This window comes from Hemibagrus wyckioides, linkage group LG16 (assembly GCF_019097595.1).
Source record: "Hemibagrus wyckioides isolate EC202008001 linkage group LG16, SWU_Hwy_1.0, whole genome shotgun sequence".
In the NCBI taxonomy this organism is placed as follows: Eukaryota; Metazoa; Chordata; class Actinopteri; order Siluriformes; family Bagridae; genus Hemibagrus; species Hemibagrus wyckioides.
In genome coordinates this window covers 7,839,964-7,866,325 of record NC_080725.1, presented here as the reverse complement: position 1 = coordinate 7,866,325, position 26,362 = coordinate 7,839,964, and the positions used below count along the sequence as shown (strand labels likewise).

Here is a 26,362-nt window from a genome sequence, read left to right as displayed (position 1 = left end):
AATGTTGGTACTATGGCAGGGTAAGGTAGAGAGCTGGCTGATATGATGGAGAGAAGGAAGGTGGATATACTGTGTGTACAGGAGATGAGGTGAAAGGGTAGCAAGGCTCGTAGTATAGGAGCAGGATTCAAGCTTGTGGATAGTAAGAGAAATGGGGAGGAGTTTGTGAGGAATGTTCTGGAAGAGAAGAGAGTGTCGGACAGGGTGATGAGTCTGAAGTTAGAGATTGAAGGGATGATGTTGAATGTTGTTAGTGGTTATGCCCCACAGGTAGGTTGTGAGTTAGAGAAGAAAGAGAGCTTCTGGAGTGAATTAGATGAGGTGATAGAGAGTATTCCCATGTTTGAGAGAGTGGTGATAGGAGCATTTTAATGGACATGTTGGTGAGGGGAACACAGGTGATGAGGAGGTGATAGGCAAGTTAAGGAAAGGAACCTTGAAGGACAGATGGTAGTGGACGTTGCTAAGAGGTTGGACATGGCTGTGGCTAACACTTATTTTCAGATGAGGGAGGAGCATAGAGTGACTTACAAGAGTGGAGGTAGGAGCACACAGATAGACTACATCCTATGTGGAAGAGGCAATCTGAAAGAGATTAGTGACTCTAAAGTGGTAGTGGGCGAGAGACAGCATAGGATGGTGGTGTGTAGGATGACTTTGATGGTCTTGTAAGAAGAAGAGATAGAGAAGAAAACCAAATGGTGGAAGCTGAAAAAGGAGGAATTTAGACAGAAGTTGAGGCAGGCTTTGGTTGGTCAGGTAGTGCTGCCAGATGACTGGGAAACTACAGCAGAAGTGACCAGGGAGACAGGAAGAAAGGTGCTGGGTGTGTCATCTGGAAGGGGGAAAAAAGATAAGGAAACCTGGGGGAGGAATGAGGAAGTTCAGGATAGTATTCAGAGAAAGGTTAGCCAAAAAGAAGTGGGACATGGACAGGACTGAAGAGAATACACAGGAATACAAGACGTTACAGTGCAGAGTGAAGAGGGAGGTGTCTAAGGCCAAGTGGAAGGCATATGACGAGGTGCACACTAGGTTAGACACTAAAGAAGGAGGGAAGGACTTGTACAGGTTAGCAAGGCAGAGGGATTGAGATGGGAAGATTGTGCAGCAAGTTAGAGTTATTAAGTATAGAAATGGAAAGGTGCTCACAAGTGAGGAGAGTGTACAGAGGAGATGGAAGGAGTACTTTGAAGAGCTGATGAATGAGGAAAATGAGAGGGGAAAAAAGAGTTGAAGGGGTGAACTCTGTGGAACAGGAAGTAGATAAGATCAGAAAGGATGAAGTCAGGAAGGCTTTGAAGAGGATGAAAAGTGGAAAGGCAGTTGGTCCTGACGACATCCTGCTGGAGGTCTGGAAGTGTCTAGGAGAGGCAGCAGTGGAATTTTTAACTAGTTTGTTTAACAGGGTTTTAGAGAGTGAGAAGATGCCTGAGGAATGGGGAAGAAGTAACAATAAAGCTATGGGAAAGAGTAGTGGAAGCTGGGTTAAGGAAGGTAGAGGAAATTTGTGAGCAGCAGTATGGTTTCATTCCCAGAAAGAGCACAACAGATGCAATTTTTGGAGTATAGGGATGGTCAAAGAGTTGTGCTGTGTGTTTGTAGACTTGGAGAAAGCATATGACAGGGTGTCAAGAGAAGAGCTGTGGTACTGTATGAGGAAGTCAGGAGTAGCAGAGAAGTATGTCAGAGTGGTGCAGGACATGTATGAGAGGAGCAGAACAGTGGTGAGGTGTGCTGTAGGTCAGACAGAGGAGTTCAAAGTGGAGATGGGACTGCATCAGGGATAGGCTCTGAGCCCCTTCATGTTTGTTATGATGATGAACCAGTTGTCAGAGGTGGTCAGACAGGAGTCTCCTTGGACAATGATGTTTGCAGATGACATTGTGATCTGTAGTAAGAGCAGGGAGCTGGTGGAAGAAAACCTGGAGAGGTGGAGGTTTGCGCTGGAGAGAAGAGGAATGAAAGTCCGTCATAGTAAGACTGAGTATATGTGTGTGAATGAAATGAAAGGAATGAAAGGAACTGCAAGATTACAGGGTGAAGAGGTAAAGAAGGTACAGGAGTTTAAGTACTTGGAGCCAACAGTCCAAAGTAATGAAGAGTGTGGGAAAGAGGTAAAGAAAGCGAGTGCAGGCAGGTTGGAATGGGTGGAGAAAGGTGTCGGGAGTTCTGTGTGATAGAAAAATATCAGCTAGAATCAAAGGGAAGGTGTACAGTTGTACATGCTGTATGGTTTAGAGACAGTGTCACTGAGGAAGAGACAAGAGTCAAAGCTGGAGGTAGCAGAGCTGAAGATGTTGAGGTTCTCTTTGGGATTGACAAGGTTAGACAGGATTAGGAATGAGTACATCAGAGGGACAGCTCATGTTGGACGTTTGGGGGACAAAGTTAGGGAGGCCAGATTAAGATGGTTTGGACATGTTCAGAGGAGGGAGGGTGAGTATATTGGTAGAAGAATGTTGGACATGGAGATGACAGGCAGGAGGCAAAGAGGAAGGCCAAAGAGGAGGTATATAGATGTAATAAATGAGGATATGAAGTTAGTGTAGTGTAGTCAAGTATTGAGGATGCAGATGATAGGGATAGGTGGAGAGGGATGATGTGGAGTGGCGACCCCTGAAGGGAAAAGCCGAAAGGAGAAGAAGAATTCCATACATAAGAGAATAAATGTCATACAGAGTAATAAACAAAATACTGGTTCCCAGACAAAATATAGACAGTTAAGATAAGTAAGTGTTTAAAATGTTCCTTGAAAAGTCAAACCTAGAATACATGAATGCATGTTTAACTCTAATGAATGTAATCGAATCAGTAGTGAATTAGTTTTGGTATTTTATTGGTATTTTATAGTTTTGGTATTTTATCATATATTATGTATCAAGATGTGTGTATACTATCCTCACCAGTCTCTCCACTTCTTGTTCTCGTAATCTCTCGTCTTTCTGTCTCTGATGGTAATCTTGAAGCTCAGTCTTGCTGCTTAGCGAACTGACGCTGCCTCTCCTTTGGCCCATCCCTGGACCTACTCCTCCACTGCCAAACAAAAACATCCTCTCAAAGCCATGATCATTGCGCAAGGATGTTACAGTGACATCTGGAGGGCGGTCAAGAGATGGGAGGCTGCATCTTGCCCTGGATGAGCGCCAAGGGGGCAGAGAGAGGGAAGGGGCATCACTTCTATATAGCCTGGGAAGGGAACGACTTTGTACTCCTAACCCATTCAGAGAACCAGTGGAATATTTCCTTTGGCGAGGGGGAGGATAATTAATGGGATCTCCATCTCGTGCTAGAAGTTTTCTGCCCAGCCTAGGACTGGAGGGCATGCTTGCAGCTCCACTAGGGCCACGATGGTATACATTAAAAGCATCTGACGTGTAAGAGCTACCATTCCACATGGAGAGGGTGGAGCTGGCTGTGTTGGGTCGGCGGATGTCACACAATTGAAAAAGTGGAAGGTTGTCCTGAGATTGCTGGCGAGTGCGACTATTGGTGTGGACTGGGCTTGTTGGGCAATCTGAATGACCAAGAGAACGAGGTATAATATGGCTGTAGGAGGACGGCATTCGAACTGAGTGGGATTGCTGCTCTTGAAGGAGTGATTTGGTGGAATGAGGACTAGGAGGAGGGGACAGGCTGAGGTAGGGGTGGCGCTCTGCATTAGCCCGTATGCTGGCTTCCACAGCTGCCTTCCTTCGCTGCAAACTGTCCATCAGCTCTTGGAGCTCTGCTTTTGACCGGGTGCCTCGGACACTAGAGCTGCCCACAAAGCCACCACTGGTGTATATCTTTCCACAATCTGATAGCAAAAACAGAGTAAATCCCAATAGCAACAATTATTAATATACAGTGAGACTACCTTCTAGTCTATTGCATGCATTTCACTAAATATACTATAATAATACAGTTAGGACCATCAGTTGGGACCATCAAATAATAATACAGTTGGGACCATCAAATGGGAATTACACAGTGGTGGGCCATCAGGGCCAGCAAGGCCTTCTCTGCTGACCTAAACAGCAGTGATTTGAATCACTGACTTGCATTTTAATATATTTAATATATTTTACCATGAATGTGTATTAAATTATTCCCAGTAGTCTATTCTCTACATTTCATAGCTTTTCTCTTGGTTGTGCTGCTTCCAGTAGTGTATATTTATGATAAGAGTATTTATCCAATCATATTTCAGCCAGTGGCTGACATCATGTGTTGCCAGGGTGAAAGAAATCTGCCTTAAGGCCTTCAGAATCAATAGTGCAGGGCACCTGTAGCTTAAAATAAGTGCCAATGAAATTGTTACATTAACCAATCAGATTTCGGCATCACTGGGGCCATCTAGCAGACATATGATTATGTCAGCAATTTCCCGTCCTTTGATTAGATAATTGGAGTAGTAAGAAGCAGCAAACCGCATAAACTAAATTAAAAAAAAAAAAAAAAATATATATATATATATATATATATATATATATATATATATATATAATATATATATATATATATATATATATATATATATATATAATATATATATATATATTATATATATATATATTATATATATATATATTATATATATATATATATATATATATATATATATATATATATATATATATATATAATATATATATATATATTATATATATATATATATATGCACTGACCCCTGAACTCAAAGAATACCTTCAATTGCTGACTGTGCTCAAGGCTTTCTCACCCAACATCAGTGCCTGACCTCACTGACCACCCGACTTCAATGTCTAATGCTCTTTTGGCTGAATGGGCAATTCATGCTCCAAAATTTAGTGTAAACCCTTCTCAGAAGAGTGAATATATTATAACAGCAAAACTACATCCACATCAAAATCTTGACTCTACATCAAAATCTTGGGATGTTCAGAAAGCATATATGAGTGTTATGGGCATGTGTCCACAAACCAAAAAGTGTAGTCACTATATAATGTAGAGAAATGAGTGCATATGTGGCCATCAGCAGAACAAACATAAATAGAAACAGAAGATGGCAAGCAAGCTCACAATCTGCAATATTATTTATTATGAAAAGTGATTTATGTTACTGACATGTACACACGTCTAATGAGGGACAGAAAGCCTGGACCAGAATTGCTTGTGGACTCTAACCCAAGAAAAAAAACATGCATACATACACATTACACTGCCTATACATCCATCAGGCTAGGGCCATGTGGAATTTTACTCATCATTTTATTGATGAATAGACAACAGCAGTTATCCTGCTGGAATATTACTACTAATATTATCTATTTCTGTGTTATAAAACAATGGGCTTATGAAAATGGGAGCCGATCTCGTTAGCAAAAGAGAGACAGAAACAGAAAATCCACCTACTTTTTTTGCCACAGGCCAGTGAAGGACCAACACTTTTCTGGGGCAGCATTTTTTTTCAAGTTGTCTCTTCAGGATACAGGATACAGTATGCATCCTGCGAAAATCCAAAATACACATACATCTTCTACTTATCTATATATGTATTCCAGCACATTTTCAGTATAGAAACATTTTTTAGATTTTAGTGAAAAAAAAAAACTAAATTTACTCATCCCCTTCTAGCAGATACTTAGACCATAACCTACAGCATACAAACTCAGTTCAACAATGAAATAATCTCTGGTATCTGGATTATGTAATTTCATAAGTGATTGCTTCAGTGATTTACCCAGTAAAATCCCACTTTGCAACCTATTTTGCTTCTATGCGCCTCTTACAAGAAAAAAGAGAAACATATATAAACAGAAAGTATATACAGGAGTTGGACAATGAAACTGAAACACTGGCCAATTTAGTGTTGGAGGTTTCATGGCTAAATTTGACCAGACTGGTGGCCAATCTTCATTGATTGCTCATTCCACCAGTAAGAGCAGAGTGAAGGTTTAAATAGCAGAGTAATAGCACAGTTTTGCTTAAAATATTGCAATGCACACAACATTATGGGTGACATATCAGAGTTCAAAAGAGGACAAATTGTTGGTGCACGTCTCGCTGGGGCATCTGTGACTAAGACAGCAAGTCTTTGTGATGTATCAAGAGCCACGGTATCCAAGGTAATGTCAGCATACCACCAAGAAGGACGAACCACATCCAACAGGAGTAACTGTGGACGCAAGAGGAAGCTGTCTGAAAGGGATGTCCGGGTGCTAACCCGGATTGTATCCAAAAAACATAAAACCACAGCTGCCCAACTCTCTGCAGAATTAAATGTGCACCTCAACTCTCCTGTTTCCACCAAAACTGTCCGTCGGGAGCTCCACAGGGTCAATGTACATGGCTGGGCTGCTAAAGCCAAACCTTTGGTCACTCGTGCCAATGCCAAACGTCGGTTTCAATGGTGCCAGCAGTGAAAATCTTGGGCTGTGGACAATGTGAAACATGTATTGTTCTCTGATGAGTCCACCTTCACTGTCTTTCCCACATCTGGGAGAGTTATGTTGTGGAGAAGCCCCAAAGAAGCGTACCACCCAGACTGTTGCATGCCCAGAGTGAAGCATGGGGGTGGATCAGTGATGGTTTCGGCTGCAATATCATGGCATTCCCTAGGCCCAATACTTATGCTAGATGGGCGCGTCACTGCCAAGGACTACCGAACCATTCTGGAGGACCATGTGCACCCAATGGTTCAAACATTGTATCCTGAAGGCAGTGCCGTGTATCAGGATGATAATGCACCGATACACACAGCAAGACTGGTGACAGAGTGGTTTGATGAACATAAAAGTGAAGTTGAACATCTCCCATGGCCTGCACAGTCACCAGATCTAAATATTATTGAACCACTTTGGGGTGTTTTGGAGGAGCGAGTCAGGAAACGTTTTCCTCCACCAGCATCGCGTAGTGACCTGGCCACTATTCTGCAAGAAGAATGGCTCAAAATCCCTCTGGCCACTGTGCAGGACTTGTATCTGTCATTCCCAAGATGAATTGATGCTGTATTGGCCGCAAAAGGTGGCCCTACACCATACTAATGAATTATTGTGGTCTAAAACCAGGCGTTTCAGTTTCATTGTCCAACCCCTGTATATATTCAGTGAAATAGCAAATGAAAGGGGAAAGCTAATATTTCAAGCTGTGTCTTGATTCCCTGGTGGAGTAAGAGTCCATTTAAATTCCTAGTACAGCCTGTCCATGAATAACCGTTTTCAGAAATCCACTATTCAAATAATCAACAAATAATTATGAAATATATCATATCAGCATTTAGATACACCACAAACACAGAGCAGCCAAATCTTGAACCACATCTGTACTTATTAGTACTTATTAGTACAGATGTACTTACTGGTTTCTATAGTACCACAAATATATCAGCACTTCAGCCTCAGTCTACCTCTCCTGCAGTATATGGGCAAATGGAAGTAAGGGATCATTTTACACCATCAGCAACACAATCCTTCACCATGAGTTCACCATTTCTGGACACCTAAAAGGGCTCTGGGATTTCCCTCTACAGTAGAATAAGCAACCAACTCCCAAGTCACCATCAAAAAAATCCTGAAAGAGAAGGAAAGGAAAGTAGAAATGTAGGCAACAGACAGGAATATGTATATATTAGTATATGTATATATAGTTTTTTTTTTTTTTAATGATATGGACATACAGTCAAATCTATATTTTGAGTTATTTGCAAGCTACTCATTAATACAAACACAGACTGCATCTTTGGGTGTGAGGGACCTAACAAGATGACAGACTGTTCTTAAAGAAGATATGAGATACATAACGGTGTTATAATTAAATGTTTTCATTCTATTCACTAAAATGTATGTCTATGTCTAGGCAAGTATGCCTATAACCTTTGTACTATCTTGAGTTTGGGTAAATAGAACTCACTCTGGGGCTAATGATTTGCAGCTCTTGTCAAACACAGTCGTCTAAGCAAATAACACATGCTAAACCAAGCTGAAAGATTCCTGCCATTCAAAGTCAACACCAAGTGACTTAATTCAAGTAAATGGATGACTACATAGCAGTGCTGTCTGTTATGCATCACTCAAACTCCTTATTATTGTTTAGTGTATCTATTAGTGTATCCATTGGAGTCTCTCTCCCCTCTATCACGGACATTTACACCGCACACTGCATCTGCAAAGCTAACAGCATTGTGGCTGACCCCACACACTCCTCACACACACTCTTCACCCTCCTGCCATCTGGAAAGAGGTACCGGAGCATTCGGACCCTCACAACCAGACTGTGTAACAGTTTCTATCCTCAAGCCATCAGGCTCCTCAACACCCAGGACTGAACTGTTCTACACTCTCTCTCTCACACACACACACACACACACACACTCTCACTCAGGACTGAACTGTATACAACTCTCTGTCTCTCTCACACACATATACACACACACTCTCTCTCTTGACTGTGTGGACGCACACACGCACACATAATTTATATTGTTCATTACTTATTGCACTACCTCTACCTGTCATCTGCTGCTATAGTTATATTTATGTTTATTTCTATTTGCACTACCTCAACCGCTGCTGTTGTATTTTTGCACAATATTTTTTTACATCATTTCATTTTATCTTATTTTATTTCACTTACATTCCATTACACATGTTCTTTTCTTTCTTTTTCAGCGCTAAGTGTCCTGTGTTCTTTTTGTGTTGTCTTTCTTGTATTTATTGTCTTTGCACTGTCTTGTCTATGCTCTGTTTGCACCTAGCTGCACACTGTGCACTTTATGTGGCTAAGACAAACTTCTGTCCTAGCTTGGTGGTGTTGTTTTTTTGTGTTGAACTCTTTGTTGTTGTATGTTTATGTAGCACCAGGTCCTGGAGAAACGTTGTTTCATTTCACTATGTATTGCGTCAGCTATATGTGGTTGAAATGACAATAAAGCTTCTTGAATCTTGAATTATAGACATATCAGTAGCCAAAATATCAACCATAGTTACTACTAGACTGAACTGCATTAACACTAACCAAAGTTAATACTCAACTAAAAACCAACAACAAAAGTATCATGGCAAATCTTTTATTATATTTAAAAAGAAGGATAAGATATTGTCCATAGGGTCTACCTTATTAAGTGCTGCCACCATCAATACTATTGCACTAGACTATATTGGATAATAGAATGTATATTAGTTTAAATTAATATATTGACCACACATATAACCATAATAAATTGTTGCAGTAGCAAAAGAAGTACAGGAATGTCTACACAATTTATTTATTAATAATGCCAATATCAATGTTTTTAATATATACTTTTCTGTTATTTAACTTTTTTATAGTAACAATGGACTGGTCACCAGAAAATAATTGATTTAATCCAAACTTCTTACCTTTTATCCACCCTCAATATAATTACAAAGCATAATCATTGAAAAAAAATTAGAAATTTATTTTAAGGAGAAAAGCAAAAAAAAAAAAACTTTATTTAATGTAATTTAATTCAATTTTATTTCTATAGCAATTTTAACAATGGACAGAACCATGGAGTTAACTTGGCAGAAACTTCCTAATCTTGCAAAAACGGTAAGGGCATTTGCTGTGCACAGTCTGTGGTCATCTGTGGTCACCCCACAGATTTTTGGTTGGATTCGGGTCTGGGCTTTGGCTAGGTAATTCAAAAACCTTGTGAGACTTTTTGTTTGCCATTCCTGTGTAAGTTGGATGTAGGCTTTGAGCGATTGTCATGAAATTCTTTGTCATGTTCAACTTACTAGCAGACACCTGAACTTTTTGCATAAAATCATGGCTGGTGTTCTCATCATCTTTCAGCTGCTCCCTATTCAGGTCAACACAGCAGTTCATCCAATCCACATATTTTGATTTGGCACAGGTGTTAAGCCAGATTCCCTTCCTGAGGCAACTCTCCCATTTTATCTAGGCTTTGTACCAGCACTGAAAGTTAACCCATCAGTGGCTGGGCTGGTTCCCTGGCAAGGAATAGTGCCGCAACAGTGAGAGCACAGGCTTCTGCTGCAGGACCACCAGCAACCTTAACACATAGATCAACTAGCATCTGCAGCTATTCATGATTCCCTCCACCTTGATAAAAGCATTGGTTCTGGTTGAAGAAAAGCAGCCCTATAGCATGATGCTACCAACACCATGCTGGACCATGGGTATGCTGTACTTGGAAAATTTATTTTACCAAACAGAGTTTTTGGAATTATTATGTTTTGGAATTCAAACAATGCCACATCATCAACCCTTTTAGAAAGGGTTTCTTTCAAGCCACCGTACCCCATAGCCCAGATATGTGAGAAATATAAGGAAACTGTGAGAAACTGTTGTCACATTTGTAGTGTAATCAGAACTTGTCAGATATTCCTGCAGCTCCTTAAAGCTGCTCTTGGCCTCTTGACAGCCTTTTTATGTTGTCCGTTTAAATTTATGAGAGAAATCCTGTTATTGGTGATGTCACTGCGGTGCTTCATTTTTCAATTTGTTGATGATGCCCTTTATAGTGTACATCTAATTTTTGGACATTTTTTTATACTCCTAAATAAGGGCATGCGGAAGGCCCGGGTTCGATTCCCAGCCGAAGCCCAGACCCCAGCCACTGGATGCAGTGCCTGTCCCAAGACTGGACAAAATGGGAGAGTCGCGTCAGGAAGGGCATCTGGCGTAAAACCTGTGCCAAGTGTGGTGACCCATCACGCACAAGGGAGCTTTTATATTTCAACTTTTATACTCCTGATTGACACCTTTCAACAACAGAGATACCATGCATGCTTTTGTAAGCTCTTTGTGGACCTTGGCTTCACAATGTAGAAAAAAACAAGAAGATCTAAGGAAAATCCTACAGATACAACTGATCATTATTTGGGGCTAAGCAGAATAATTTAATCTATGACAGCTGTGTGATCATTACTTTTGAACATAAGTCTGAATGTGATTAGTTCATTTTGAGCAGTTACATGCTCAATTATAAAAGTGTCTACATACTTATGCAACCAGAAACGTTTTTATTTTTTCCCAAAATGTTTCTGAATATTTTCAGTTAATTTTCACAATGTTGCGATTTTAAAAGGTTGAAAAAGTGAAAAAATGTTTACATCACAAAACCTGCGATTTTAACATGGGTGCCACTATGAGCACTATCTGCATACCGATTGGTGATTTGTGAGGCACATCGACATCTTACGTATTCTGTACAATATTATTATTTAGAAAGAAACACTGGCCATGTTTCTGAATCTTCTCAATACACACTCCAGTCATAGATTTAGTTCTTTAGCGTCTCATTTCAGTTTCCGCATTTAAATCGACCTTTAAATCAGTATTTATAACAAAATGGCATGCACACATTCGTTAAATTAGTTGTAGTTTAGGAACGAAATTCGGCAAAAATGATGTAACCGCCCTAACTAATGCTAGCACAATATCTATCTTAATCGATTCCAAATGCCATTGAAAAACTCCACTCCAACACACGTCGGATATCAGGCACAATAACTTTTCGCGAATTTCAAAAAGAAAAACAATCGCTCACCTTTGTTTTCTGGTCCATTTAGTGTATCTAGCAAGGATGACGAACGCTCATTTGTTCATAACAAAGAAGGGGACCTGGGCAGTGTCCCCGACTATCCTCCCGCCCATCGCTTTGTCTGGGTGGTCGCCAAAGTACAAAACTTTAATCAGTCGATACGGTTTGGTCGATAATCACAGCTCACCTAAACGTCCGACTCAGAATATTCAGCAGTAGGTTTGCATATGTATACAGCGTATGTATACACCCACACATGTGGGTGTATACATACCCTACATACTATGTCATTGTTGTGTTGCCTTAAATATTAACTTACTGTCAGTTTTGTTGCTGAGTTACTGTACTATTCTGTACTGTGTGGTGCTAAGACTCTTTGTATATGTATATGTTTACATGCACTGTTAAGTGCATAAAAAAGGATTCAAAACAACTATTTCCCAAATCACCTCCTAACTATAGGCATGACATATTACATGTCACTTTATTACAAATTATTACAAATTTATTACAATTTGTACACCATTTGGCACTCATACAGGTATGGCTGCCAAAAGAAAGAAAATCATGTCTGCGATTTCAAACTTACATTAAACTTCCAAGCTTCAAAAACACCTAGCACTTACACTGAATATAACTTTGTGTATCAGCCTAATAACTCAGAATTGTTTATGCAAATGATTATGCGTTTGCAATTCTCCCATTGGAAGCTATTCTGTAACTGTTCAATAAAAAAGAATAAGAAAGAAACCCCTCCCCCATCCTGCAGGCATCCTGTTCTCCTACATTGTAGGAACTCAAGTTGCATAATGGTGAGGGAGTACTGGAGCCCTGCCCGGCCACTCTGATTACTTCCAGACCTCAGCTATATACTTGGCTACACACACTCACACACACACACACACACACACACACACGCAAACACACACACACACACACACACACACACACACATCACATCTCACATCTGTCGTAAACGCACTGCACAGTCACTCACATTAATATTCACTTTTCTAGGGAAAGACAGAGTTCATACTTATTGTTCTATGAGAAAGATTATGGGAGTTAAAAGGTTAAATACATTTTATATGAGACGGAAGGGAAGCTTGTGTAATCTCAAGCACTTCTTAGTTTTTATGAGTTGGAGAACAGGAGGCTGTGATCTGTGAAAATAAAGTCATAAAGTGTGTTTCTGTGTCTCCTCTGCAGTCTCTGAGGTCTGTAAATATTTATCTTACATCTTTGATTACTGACCCTTAAGATAGAGCATTCCTGGGGAGATGCATGAGAGGGAAAAGGGAGATGAAGAGCATGTGGCTCACACATCATGAAAGCGACTTTGAAAGAGGATTAGCAAAAGGTGGAAATCACACAAACAGACAATGAAAAAGTAAGTAACTCTTGTAGAGTTACTTTAGAGTTAAGGGAACAGCCCTCTCCTGGTTCAAGTCTCATTTGACTGATCATTATCAGTTTGTAGATATAAATGGTGACTTCTCTATGCATGCTTAGGTTATGTTAGGTTCCAACAGGGTTCTGTTTTAAGCCCACTGCATTTCTCCTTATATATGATAACTCTTTGGTGCAATTATTCGTAAACATGGTATTATCTTCCACTGTTATGCTGATAACACACTTATGTATGTTTCAGAAAAGCCAGAGGACAGGCACTAGAATGTGCAAAGGACATTAGACAGTAAATGCTTACTAACTTCCTCCTGCTTAATTCGTACAAGATAGAAGTTCTCATACTAGGACTACATGTAGGCAGAAGAAAGCTTTCTAATTACTGAAGACTCTGGATGGTCTTTCAGTTTCACCATGTGCAGCGGTAAAAGACCCTGGTGTGTTTTATTTAAAGCTCATGTAATATCACTAGGGTAGCCTTCTTTCATCTCAGAAATATTGCTAAGGTGAAAATAGAATAGAATAGAATATCTTTATTGTCATCATTCAGAGTACTATAAAATTAAAAAAGAAGCATAAAATAGCTAAAATAAATAGGTATCTAGAATAGATGGTGTTCACATAAAATAAGATTAGAAAAAACACACAACCATTCACTGTCATCCATCAAATTGCACAATCCCTTGTTGCATTAGCAGCATGTTTTGGTTCTATTTAGTGTGGCTATTGTTATGGAATAGAAGCTGTTTATGAATATATTTGTCCTTGATTTTGATCTGATGGCAGAAATTCAAATAGATGGTTTTCAGGGTGTGAGGTATCCTTTGTGATCTTTGTTTTTTTGAGTCAGTAGGAACTGTGCAGATCTTCCAGAGTGAGTAGAGGGCAGCCAACGATCTTCTGGGCCATGTTAATGACCCTTTGCAGTGCTTTCCTCTGAGCTTCTGTGCAGCTGGTGTACCACACACATATACAGTTAGTAAGCTCCCTATGGAGCACCGATCAAAGGACACCAGCAGTCTCTAGGTAATGTTGTTCTTCCTGAGCACCCTCAGAAAGTGCAGTCTCTACTAGGCCTTTTTCAGCAGCTTAGTGGTGTTCGTGCTCCAGGTCAAGTCCTCCTCAATGTAGACTACCAGGAAGTGGAAGTCGGCCACCCTCTTCACACAGACCCCACTGATGATTAGTGGTGTGATATCAGTTTTCTTCTTTCTCTAGTCTATAACCAGTTCCTCGGTCTTTGAGGTGTTGAAGAGCAGGTTATATGCACCACACTGTCAGCCACTCCACCTCATCCCTGTTTTTATGTTTGTGTCACCTTCTGGCTCTCCCTTTTAGTTATGCTGTCATAGTGAGTCACTGACTGCACTTTGCACATAATGTACATTGTCTTTAACCATTACATGATCACAAACATATTCTTATATATATATACAGTTTATGCCAAACATATTCTTATATATATATATATATACACTATATTGCCAAAAGTATTCGCTCACCTGCCTTGACTCGCATATCAACTTAAGTGACATCCCATTCCTAATCCATAGGGTTCAATATGACGTCAGTCCACCCTTTGCAGCTATAACAGCTTCAACTCTTCTGGGAAAGCTGTCCACAAGGTTTAGGAGTGTGTTTATGGGAATTTTTGACCATTCTTCCAGAAGCGCATTTGTGAGGTCACACACTGATGTTGGACGAGAAGGCCTGGCTCTCAGTCTCCGCTCTAATTCATCCCAAAGGTGTTGTATTGGGTTGAGGTCAGGACTCTGTGCAGGCCAGTCAAGTTCATCCACACCAGACTCTGTCATCCATGTCTTTATGGACCTTGCTTTGTGCACTGGTGCACAGTCATGTTGGAAGAGGAAGGGGCCAGCTCCAAACTGTTCCCACAAAGTTGGGAGCATGGAATTGTCCAAAATGTCTTGGTATGCTGAAGCATTCAGAGTTCCTTTCACTGGAACTAAGGGGCCAAGCCCAGCTCCTGAACAAGAACCCCACACCATAATCCCCCCTACACCAAACTTTACACTTGGCACAATGCAGTCAGACAAGTACCGTTCTCCTGGCAACCGCCAAACCCAGACTCGTCCATCAGATTGCCAGATGGAGAAGCGCGATTCGTCACTCCAGAGAACGTGTCTCCACTGCTCTAGAGTCCAGTGGCGGCGTGCTTTACACCACTGCATCCGACGCTTTGCATTGCACTTGGTGATGTATGGCTTGGATGCAGCTGCTCGGCCATGGAAACCCATTCCATGAAGCTCTCTGCGCACTGTTCTTGAGCTAATCTGAAGGCCCCATGAAGTTTGGAGGTCTGTAGCGATTGACTCTGCAGAAAGTTGGCGACCTCTTCGCACTATGCGCCTCAGCATCCGCTGACCCCGCTCCGTCAGTTTACGTGGCCTACCACTTCGTGGCTGAGTTGCTGTCGTTCCCAAACACTTCCACGTTCTTATAATACAGCTGACAGTTGACTGTGGAATATTTAGGAGCGAGGAAATTTCACGACTGGATTTGTTGCACAGGTGGCATCCTATCACAGTTCCACGCTGGAATTCACTGAGCTCCTGAGAGCAACCCATTCTTGCACAAATGTTTGTAAAAACAGTCTGCATGCCTAGGTGCTTGATTTTATACACCTGTGGCCATGGAAGTGATTGGAACACCTGATTCTGATTATTTGGATGGGTGAGCGAATACTTTTGGCAATATAGTGTATATATCAGGTGTGAATGGGGAGCAGGTGTGTTAAATTTGGTGCTATCGCTCTCACACTCTCTCCTACTGGTCACTGGAAGTTCAACATGGTACCTCATGGCAAAGAATTGATGCTCTACATAAAGATGGCCTAGGCTATAAGAAGATTGCCAAGACCCTGAAACTGAGCTGCAACACGGTGGGCAAGACCATACAGTGGTTTTACAGGACAGGCTCCACTCAGAACAGGCCTCCCCATGGTCGACCAAAGAAGTTGAGTGCACATGCTCAGCATCATATCTGGAGGTTGTCTTTGGGAAATAGACATATGAGTGCTGCCAGCATTGCTGCAGAGGTTGAAGGGGTTGGGGGTCAGCCTGTCAGTGCTCAGACCATACACCACACACTGCATCAAATTGGTCTGCATGGCTGTCATCCCAGAAGGAAGCCTCTACTAAAGATGATGCACGCATACAAGTAAGCCCGCATACAGTTTGCTGAAGACAAGCAGACTGACTTGGATTACTGGAACCATGTCCTGTGGTCCGATGAGACCAAGATAAACTTATTTGGTTCAGATGGTGTCAAGCGTGTGTGGCGGCAAACAGGTGAGGAGTACAAAGACAAGTGTGTCTTGCCTACAGTCAAGCATGGTGGTGGGAGTGTCATGGTCTGGGCCTGCATGAATGCTGATGGCACTGGGGAGCTACAGTTCATTGAGGGAACCATGATGTACTGTGACATACTGAAGCAGAGCATAACACCCTCCCTTCGGAGACTGGGCCGCAGGGCAGTATTCCAACATGATAACGACCCCAAATACCTCCAACACGACCACTGCCTTGCTAAAGAAGCTTAGGGTAAAGGTGATGGACTGGCCAAGCATGTCTCCAGACATAAACCTTATTGAACATCTGTGGGGCTTCCTTAAACGGAAGGTAGGGGAGTGCAAGGTCTCTAACATCCACCAGCTCTGTGATGTCATCATGGAGGAGTGGAAGAGGACTCCAGTGGCAACCTGTGAAGCTCTTTTGAACTCAACCAAGAGGGTTAAGGCAGTGCTGGAAAATAATGGTGGCCACACAAATATTGACACTTTGGGCCCAATTTGGACATTTCCACCTAGGGGTGTACTCACTTTTGTTGCCAACGGTTTAGACATTAATGGCTGTGTGTTGAGTTATTTTGAGGGGACAGCAAATTTACACTGTTATACAGGCTGTACACTCACTACTTTACATTGTAGCAGAGTGTCATTTCTTCAGTGTTGTCACATGAAAAGATAATAAAATATTTACAAAAAATGTGAGGGGTGTACTCATATATATATATATATATATATTACCTACAGGTGTATCACATCACATGCAAATTATTAGACTATTGTTACAGAGCATATTGAAGGAGACTTGCCTTAATTAACCTCAGACATTTAGCTTGGTTTGCTCTTAATTGTTGAATTGAGAGGTATCACCATAGTGAGTTCCAAAGAGCTGTCTGAGGCCTTCAGAAAGAAACTTGTTGACTCTTATGAGTCTGGTAAGGCATATAAAAAGATCTTAAAAGAATTTGTAATGAGCCATTCCACTGTCCAGAAAATCATTTACAAGTGGAGAACATTTAAAACAACTGCCAACATGGCCAGGTCAGGCCATTCAAGCAAATCCCAAGAGCAGACCGCAAGATGCTTAAAGACGTCTCTAAAAACCCTAATATATCATCAGGGGACCTACTGCAAGCTTTTGCTACAGTTTATGCCAAAGTGCATAGATCAACATTCGGAAATAGACTACACAACTTTAATTATTATAGAAGGTGTGCAAGAAGGAAACCTTTGCTGCCTTAAAAAACATGAGGGCAAGACTGAAGTTTCCCAAAGAACACCATAACAGAGCATGTTTGGCATAAACCAAATACAGCATTTCAGCAAATGAACCTCACACCAACTATGAAAGATGGAGGTGGAAGTGTTATGGTTTGGGGTTACTTTACTACAGCAGGACCTGGCCAGCTCACCATCATAGAATCCATTATGAATTCTACATTGTATCAGAAGGTGCTTGAGGAACATGTAAGACCATCTAGGGTTTCAAAATTCTGGAAGGCTGGAAACATGGGAATTAACAGGAATATATGGGAAGAAACTGGAAATTTGCAGGTTAGACTATAACAGGGAACTTAAATGTAGTTAAAAATATCTTGCAGCATAATCTTGGTTAAAACAATCAGTTTTAATGCAAATGAATGAATGAATGAATGAATAAATGAAAGATGAATTTCTACACTGTATATTCCTCAATCACATGCACACAGCACTGCAGGGCTATTGAGGCCACATCTCCTCATGCACTGTGCATTCCTCCATAACATGCACTAATAGTTTCTTGAATCCTGCACACAAAATAATTTTAAAAAATGTCCATCTTAGTGAGTAGTCATGTAAATTACATAAATATTACATAAATTTGTATTTAAAATTTTCTTTTGCTATTGTGGAACAAAAGTTTACCATTGTACAAAACAAACACACTGACTAAGAAAACATTTAGGTGAGACAATTAAAAAAAAAACACTGTCTGTAAACCTGTATGGATTAATGCATGTTCTCATAAAGTGTGTAATCTATAGAAATAGATACATATGTATGGTATACACACACACACACACACACACACACAAACATATATACACTATATTGCCAAAAGTATTCGCTCACCCATCCAAATAATCAGAATCAGGTGTTCCAATCACTTCCATGGCCACAGGTGTATAAAATCAAGCACCTAGGCATGCAGACTGTTTTTACAAACATTTGTGAAAGAATGGGTCGCTCTCAGGAGCTCAGTGAATTCCAGCGTGGAACTGTGAAAGGATGCCACCTGTGCAACAAATCCAGTCGTGAAATTTCCTCGCTCCTAAATATTCCACAGTCAACTGTCAGCTGTATTATAAGAACGTGGAAGTGTTTGGGAACGACAGCAACTCAGCCACGAAGTGGTAGGCCACGTAAACTGACGGAGCGGGGTCAGCGGATGCTGAGGCGCATAGTGCGAAGAGGTCGCCAACTTTCTGCAGAGTCAATCGCTACAGACCTCCAAACTTCATGTGACCTTCAGATTAGCTCAAGAACAGTGCGCAGAGAGCTTCATGGAATGGGTTTCCATGGCCGAGCAGCTGCATCCAAGCCATACATCACCAAGTGCAATGCAAAGCCTTGGATGCAGTGGTGTAAAGCACGCCGCCACTGGACTCTAGAGCAGTGGAGACACGTTCTCTGGAGTGACGAATCGCGCTTCTCCATCTGGCAATCTGATGGACGAGTCTGGGTTTGGCGGTTGCCAGGAGAACGGTACTTGTCTGACTGCATTGTGCCAAGTGTAAAGTTTGGTGTGGGGTTGTTTTTCAGGAGCTGGGCTTGGCCCCTTAGTTCCAGTGAAAGGAACTCTGAATGCTTCAGCATACCAAGACATTTTGGACAATTCCATGCTCCCCACTTTGTGGGAACAGTTTGGAGCTGGCCCCTTCCTCTTCCAACATGACTGTGCACCAGTGCACAAAGCAAGGTCCATAAAGACATGGATGACAGAGTCTGGTGTGGATGAACTTGACTGGCCTGCACAGAGTCCTGACCTCAACCCGATAGAACACCTTTGGGATGAATTAGAGCGGAGACTGAGAGCCAGGCCTACTTGTCCAACATCAGTGTGTGACCTCACAAATGCGCTTCTGGAAGAATGGTCAAAAATTCCCATAAACACACTCCTAAACCTTGTGGACAGCCTTCCCAGAAGAGTTGAAGCTGTTATAGCTGCAAAGGGTGGACCGATGTCATATTGAACCCTATGGATTAGGAATGGGATGTCACTTAAGTTCCTATGCGAGTCAAGGCAGGTGAGCGAATACTTTTGGCAATATAGTGTATATCAGGAAGGGCATCCGGTGTAAAACATTGCCAAATTTAACCATGCAAATCGTCAGTACTCTGAATTTCATACCGGATCAGTCGAGGCCCAGGTTAACAACGACCGCCATCGGCGCCGGTGACCTACAGGGTGGTGGTGGAAATTGGGCTACTGTTGGTCGAAGAAGTAGAGGAGGGAGGAGAGTGTGCAGACAGAGAGAGAAGAGGAAAGGTAAGAGTGTAGGACTGAGAATAGGAACTTTGAATGTTGGTACTATGACAGGGAAAGGTAGAGAGCTGGCTGATATTATGGAGAGAAGGAAGGTGGATATACTGTGTGTACAGGAGACCAGGTGGAAGGGTAGCAAGGCTCATAGTATAGGAGCAGGATTCAAGCTGTTTTATTATGGTGTGGATAGTAAGAGAAATGCGGTAGGTGTGGCCCTGAAAGAGGAGTTTGTGAGGAATGTTCTGGAGGTGAAGAGAGTGTCGGACAGGGTGATGAGTCTGAAGTTAGAGGTTGAAGGGGTGATGTTGAATGTTGTTAGTGGTTATGCCCCACAGGTAGGTTGTGAGTTAGACGAGAAAGAGAGATTCTGGAGTGAATTAGATGAGGTGATAGAGACTATTCCCATGGGTGAGAGAGTGGTGATAGGAGCAGATTTTAATGGACATGTTGGTGAGGGGAACACAGGTGATGAGGAGGTGATGGGCAAGTTTGGAGTTAAGAAAAAGGAACCTTGAAGGACAGATGGTAGTGGACTTTGCTAAGAGGATGGACATGGCTGTGGTTAACACTTATTTTCAGAAGAGGGAGGAGCATAAAGTGACTTACAAGAGTGGAGGTAGGAGCACACAGGTAGATTACATCCTGTGTAGAAGAGGCAATCTGAAAGAGATTAGTGACTGTAAAGTGGTAGTGGGAGAGAGTGTAACCAGACAGCATAGGATGGTGGTGTGTAGGATGACTTTGATGGTCTGTAAGAAGAGGTCAAAGATAGAGATAGAGAAGAAAACCAAGTGGTGGAAGCTGAAAAAGGAGGAATGTTGTGAGGAATTTAGACAGAAGTTGAGAGAGGCTCTGGGTGGTCAGGTAGTGCTGCCAGATGACTGGGAAACTACAGCAGAAGTGATCAGGGAGACAGGAAGAAAGGTGCTGGGTGTGTCATCTGGAAGGAGGAAAGAAGATAAGGAGACTTGGTGGTGGAATGAAGAAGTTCAGGATAGTATTCAGAGGAAGAGGTTAGCCAAGAAGAAGTGGGACATGGACAGGACTGAAGAGAATACACAAGAATACAAGGAGTTACAGCGCAGAGTGAAGAGGGTGGTGTCTAAGGCCAAGCAGAAGGCGTATGACGAGTTGTACACTAAGTTAGACACTAGAGAAGGAGAGAAGGACTTGTACAGGTTAGCTAGGCAGAGGGATCGAGATGGGAAGGCTGTGCAGCAAGTTAGAGTTATTAAGGATAGAGATGGAAAGGTGCTCACAAGTGAGGAGTGTGTACAGAAGAGATGGAAAGAGTACTTTGAAGAGCTGATGAATGAGGAAAATGAGAGGGAAAAAAGAGTTGAAGGGGTGAACTCTGTGGAACAGAAAGTAGATAAGCTTAGAAAGGATGAAGTCAGGAAGGCTTTGAAGAGAATGAAAAGTGGAAAGGCAGCTGGTCCTGACGACATCCCGGTGGAGGTCTGGAAGTGTCTAGGAGAGGCGGCAGTGGAATTTTTAACTAGTTTGTTTAACAGGATTTTAGAGAGTGAGAAGATGCCTGAGGAATTGAGAAGTAGTCTATTAGTGTGGATCTTTAAGAATACGGCTGATGTGCAGAGTTGCAGCATCTATAGGGGGACAAAGTTGATGAGCCATACAATGAAGCTATGGGAAAGAGTAGTGGAAGCTAGGTTAAGGAAGGTAGTGGAAATTTGTGAGCAGCAGTATGGCTTCATGCCCAGAAAGAGCACAACAGATGCCATTTTTGCTCTAAGAATATTGATAGAGAAGTATAGGGATGGTCAGGGAGAGTTGTGCTGTGTGTTTGTAGACCTGGAGAAAGCATATGACAGGGTGCCAAGAGAAGAGCTGTGGTACTGTATGAGGAAGTCAGGAGTAGCAGAGAAGTATGTCAGAGTGGTGCAGGACATGTATGAGAGGAGCAGGACAGTGGTGAGGTGTGCTGTAGGGCAGACAGAGGAGTTCAAAGTGGAGGTGGGACTGCATCTGGGATCAGCTCTGAGCCCCTTCCTGTTTGCTATGGTGATGGACCAGTTGTCAGAGGAGGTCAGATAGGAGTCTCCTTGGACAATGATGTTTACAGATGACATTGTGATCTGTAGTGAGAGCAGGGAGCAGGTGGAGGAAAACCTGGAGAGGTGGAGGTTTGCGCTGGAGAGAAGAGGAATGAAAGTCAGTCGTAGTAAGACTGAGTACATGTGTATGAATGAAAGGGAAGGAAGTGGAACAGTAAGATTACAGGGTGAAGAGGTGAAAAAGGTACAGGAGTTTAAGTACTTGAGGTCAACAGTCCAGAGTAATGGAGAGTGTGGGAAAGAGGTAAAGAAGTGAGTGCAGGCAGGTTGGAATGGGTGGAGAAAGGTGTCAGGAGTTCTGTGTGATAGAAAAATTTCAGCAAGAATCAAGGGGAAGGTGTACAAGACAGTGAACTAATTCAGTGAACTGAACTAATTTTATTAACATGTGATTAACACAGCGCACATTTTCTGTTTGACCCTTAGTCTTGCCCCTGGTTTGGGAAATGGGAGATGCAGCAGCAAACCGAAACTGAGAAAGAAAAACGTCTTCTTTATATATAAAATGATGTCTGATGGTTCTGTCGACAAGACAAAAGTCTGCATTTATTGTCAATGTGAATTAAGTTATCACCGCAGCACGTCAAGTTTAAAATACCACTTGATGGCGAAGCATACAACTGATGCAGAGGGCTCTCCTGCCCCTCGCCAAAGGCAGACAACACTAGATTCTTTTCAGTGGAGACGTAATGTGAACCTGTGTTTTTCTATGTTCTTTTCTGCATGTGTTTGTCATGAACAAGTTATTTGACAAACATGTCTATGTTCTTTATGCTGTGTTCACTACAGCAGCATAGCTCTATCGCTGTGACTGTTGTGACTGGTGTCACCCCTTTTGAGTCTGGTTTCTCTAAAGGTTTTTTTCTTATATTGTCTCATATTGAGAGAGAGAGAGAGAGAGAGAGAGAGAGAATCAAACCCAAGTGCAGAGATAGACATCAGCCAGGTTTATTATAAAATAACAAAGTAAACAGACACCAGAAAACATTAGGTCATAACTAGCAACTAAAATACAGAAGAAGATACAAAACCAACAATATAAAACAGAGAACACAGCTTAACAAAACAGCATTCAGTGACAAGGACTCAGCAAACAATATATGCAAGACAACCAATATTTAAATTGGGGAGGTAATTAGTGAAACAGAAGGGACAGGTGAGCAGGAAGGGGTTAAGGATCACGTTGGACAAACATGTGAGAACACAAAACATAAACAAAGACACATGGCACAGAGTATAAGCAAACCCCTGCTGTAATGCCCCCTGGTGTTCCAACAGGGAATTAACCAAGCCATCCATGACATTGTTTTTGTGTTGTATATTGTTAAATAAAATGCACTGAGTAAATTTATTAATCACTAATACTTACTATCATAACATCTGAAAAGACACAGTGGTGTGGTGTAATGATATAATTTTTTTTTAAATTATTGAACAAATCAGTCAATTAATCTTAACAAATCTTTTTGGTGAAGAGAATCAAATGATTTGAGTCATGGGATGAATTGAAATTACTACCTCTAGTGTAGGTTTTGATCACGGACAGTGGTAGAATTCTCTGACTGGATGAGGAAAGGTCTAGATGAACAAATGTAGCAGGGTGGCATTGCTGCTGCAACTCCTGCAACTTCTGTGACCTATGGTGTCGTCTGTTGCTACTTTCACCTGTAGTCGTATTCCTGCTGCTCTGCCATGATTTTTTTTTGTATTTTAAAACATCTAAAGTATTTGTTGTTTCTTATCAGTCTGGGCCTTTTTGCCTTTGTGCAAGTATTGTTAGCCATTGGATGGCTAGACTGGCAGTTTATACTGGTCTTAAATGAAATGAGACAAAAATTAGTAGAATTAATAGAAGACTGAACAAAATTTGGAGGAGGAGTAACAATATTGGTGGTTAGATGTAAGCATGTTTGACTATTGACTGGCAAGAAATTTGTCCTGAACGTGCCTACAAATTTTAGTGTCAGTGCCAGTCATTTCTGAGTTAAATAGTAAATGCAAGATAACAATAGTGAGTTCTTGCTATGGAAGTACTACCAATTAGTTTTAAAGCTTGAATAGTGCTCCACTGCTCTCTCAACATCTTGGCTATTAATGTGTAAAGTAAGGATGTTGTTGCTATTAAGTCATAAACAGTAGTCATGTTGTAGTCATGTATCATTGATTAAAGGGGATTCGGGTATTCTTCACTCACCCACACCAGCAGTGACCAGCAAAGGCAACCAGTGGGACCCAAATACACCCATCTATTGTTTGGAGAAGTCTGGGCAGAAATGGTCTTCATGGTCTCCAAAATGGAAACCAGGCTAAGAGATTCAGCTATGCACGAAAACATATGAACTGGGGGGCAAAAGAATGGATGTTTGCTGAAGGTCTGGAAAGAGGTACAATAATGAGCATCTGCAGGCAACAGTGAAGCATGGTGCAGGTTCCTTGCAAGTTTGGGGCTGTATTTGTGCAAATGGAGTTGGAGATTTGGTTAGAATTAATGGTGTCCTCAATGCTGAGAAAAAGAGGCAGATATTTATGCATCAGAGAGGCATCTGATTGGCCCCAGTTTTATTCTGCAGCAGGACAATGACCCTAAACATACAGCCAATGTCGTTAAGAACTATCTTCAGCGTAGAGAAGAACAAGGAAGTGGAACCTGGAGGTGATGGTTTGGCCCCCACAGAGTTCTGATCTCAACATCATTGAGTCTGCCTGCAATTACATGAAGAGACACTTGCACAGAGTGAGTGGCACCCTGAACCAAAACTACTACAGCATTTTGCAGCACTATATCATTCACACTGGTATATGCCTATTTGGTCAGGGGTTCATTCTACAGCAAGATAGTTACCCAAAACATACCTCCAGGATGTGCCTGTGTCTAACTACCTTAGGTAAAAAGAACAAGAAGAACGGCTTCAAATCATGGAACGGCCAGCACAGTCTCCAGACTTAAACCCAATTAAACTGTTTTGAGATAAACTGGACAAAAGGGTAAAAGCAAAGCAACCTAAAAACTCAACACATTTGTGGGAACTTCTGCAGGTTGCAGTGCTGGGAAGAACTTTCTGATCAATATTTAATTTATTTTTGGCTGTTATATCTGAAAAAGGTGGTTACTTTAATGAGTCAAAAAGTTTTAGACTCAAATTTTTTTAATTTTCTGTATCTGTGAGTGTTGCATTAAACTGGTTATTCTCTGTTCTTCATGTGAAAGTTGGTGATTAGTTTGTGGTAGCACAGGAGTGGGATGTGTGACTAAGTGTCTGGTACCCATTCATGAAAACCCGTGTGAAGTTAACTGTGTATATTAATTGTAGTTTTGTGACCATGTAGAAGCTGTTTAGCTGAAATAAAAATCTTGCTCTGAATGTTGTTAGAAATTCTAAAATTACTTGTGACAATTCTGAATTATATTAATACTGTATGTTCTAGTTGTTGGTTGCCTTTACTACGTCTATTTCAGTACCGAGTAATCCTCTGAACAAGTTTTATAACTTGTTATAAATTAGTTGTAAAACTAATAAATAACACAACCCTCTGTGCCTTGTCAACTCCATGTTTAAGAGAAATTCTATTAAATATTCTATTTTAAGTTTTTGCTTCAATATTACAACCTAGTCTGTGACTCATATCTTTCATCACTGAATTTGCCCTCCCTGACAACAGATGAGGCAGGACTTCTTGTTAAACCTCTTTCTTACAGAGTTAAGGGATGCATTATCCCAGATGAATAAAGGGAGGTCACCAGGTCTGGAGGGCTTCCCTCCAGAGCTGTTCCTAGAACTATGGGATATTGTTGGACAACTCATTTTAAATTCTATTAATCATGCTCTGGATTATGGTTCTTTTCATCAGGATCAAAATACATCACTTATCTCGGTGTTACTTAAAGAAAGTAAATCTCCTTTAAATTGTGGTAGTTATAGACACATCTCACTAATCACGAGGTTAGTCAAAGGTTAGAGCTATATGTGGGCAAATTAGTTAATCCAGATCAGTCTGGATTCCTGAGAGGCAGATAATGTTAGAAGGCTTTGTCATATTATCTATGCAGCTAAAATGGACACTGGCCCTGCAGCTATCTTTACCTTAGATGCGCAAAAAGCCTTTGAAAGTGTAGACTGGGAATATCTTTGGATGGTTCTGGAGGAATTTGGTTTTGGAAAAACCTTTATATCAATGGTTAAAACACTTTACACCAACCCATATGCAGTTGTTCTAACAGGTAATATGTTGTCTGAGCCATTTTGCAGCGTGGTACACATAAAGGTTGTCCACTTTCCCCTTTACTTTTTGCACTGTCAATAGAACCGCTAGACTGGAACAATTAGACTGGATTCCTTTATATCACCCATTGTCATAAAAACATACAACATAAAATCTCTCTGTATGCAGATGATGTTTTGCTTTATTTTACTAATATACATACATCCCTTTTACAAATATTACAAGTCTTTGCTCAGTTTAGCCAGCTTTCTGGCTACAAGATAAACTGGGACAAATCCCTCCTTATTCCCTTATGTGCATCTGCCAAATGATTTAAACTATCAGATATTCCC

General features: G+C 41.3%; 1 protein-coding gene across 7 annotated transcripts in view; it reads right to left on the bottom strand.

The window, feature by feature from the left end:
• Positions 1 to 11,727, bottom strand: part of phldb2a (pleckstrin homology-like domain, family B, member 2a) — a 36,132-nt gene extending 24,405 nt beyond the window's left edge. For 5 of the 7 annotated variants that reach the window (XM_058412086.1, XM_058412088.1, XM_058412092.1 and 2 more), the window contains exons 1-4: positions 11,501 to 11,727; positions 7,322 to 7,533; positions 5,377 to 5,470; positions 2,907 to 3,799 (exon numbers count right to left, since the gene is read on the bottom strand). In XM_058412086.1, the coding sequence (XP_058268069.1) occupies positions 2,907 to 3,799; positions 5,377 to 5,425 (942 nt within the window). In that variant the 5' untranslated portion in view covers positions 5,426 to 5,470; positions 7,322 to 7,533; positions 11,501 to 11,727. The remainder of the gene's footprint in view (positions 1 to 2,906; positions 3,800 to 5,376; positions 5,471 to 7,321; positions 7,534 to 11,500) is intronic. The other 2 variants (XM_058412089.1, XM_058412087.1) reach the window with 2 other exon arrangements.
• Between the last annotated feature and the right edge of the window lie 14,635 nt (positions 11,728 to 26,362).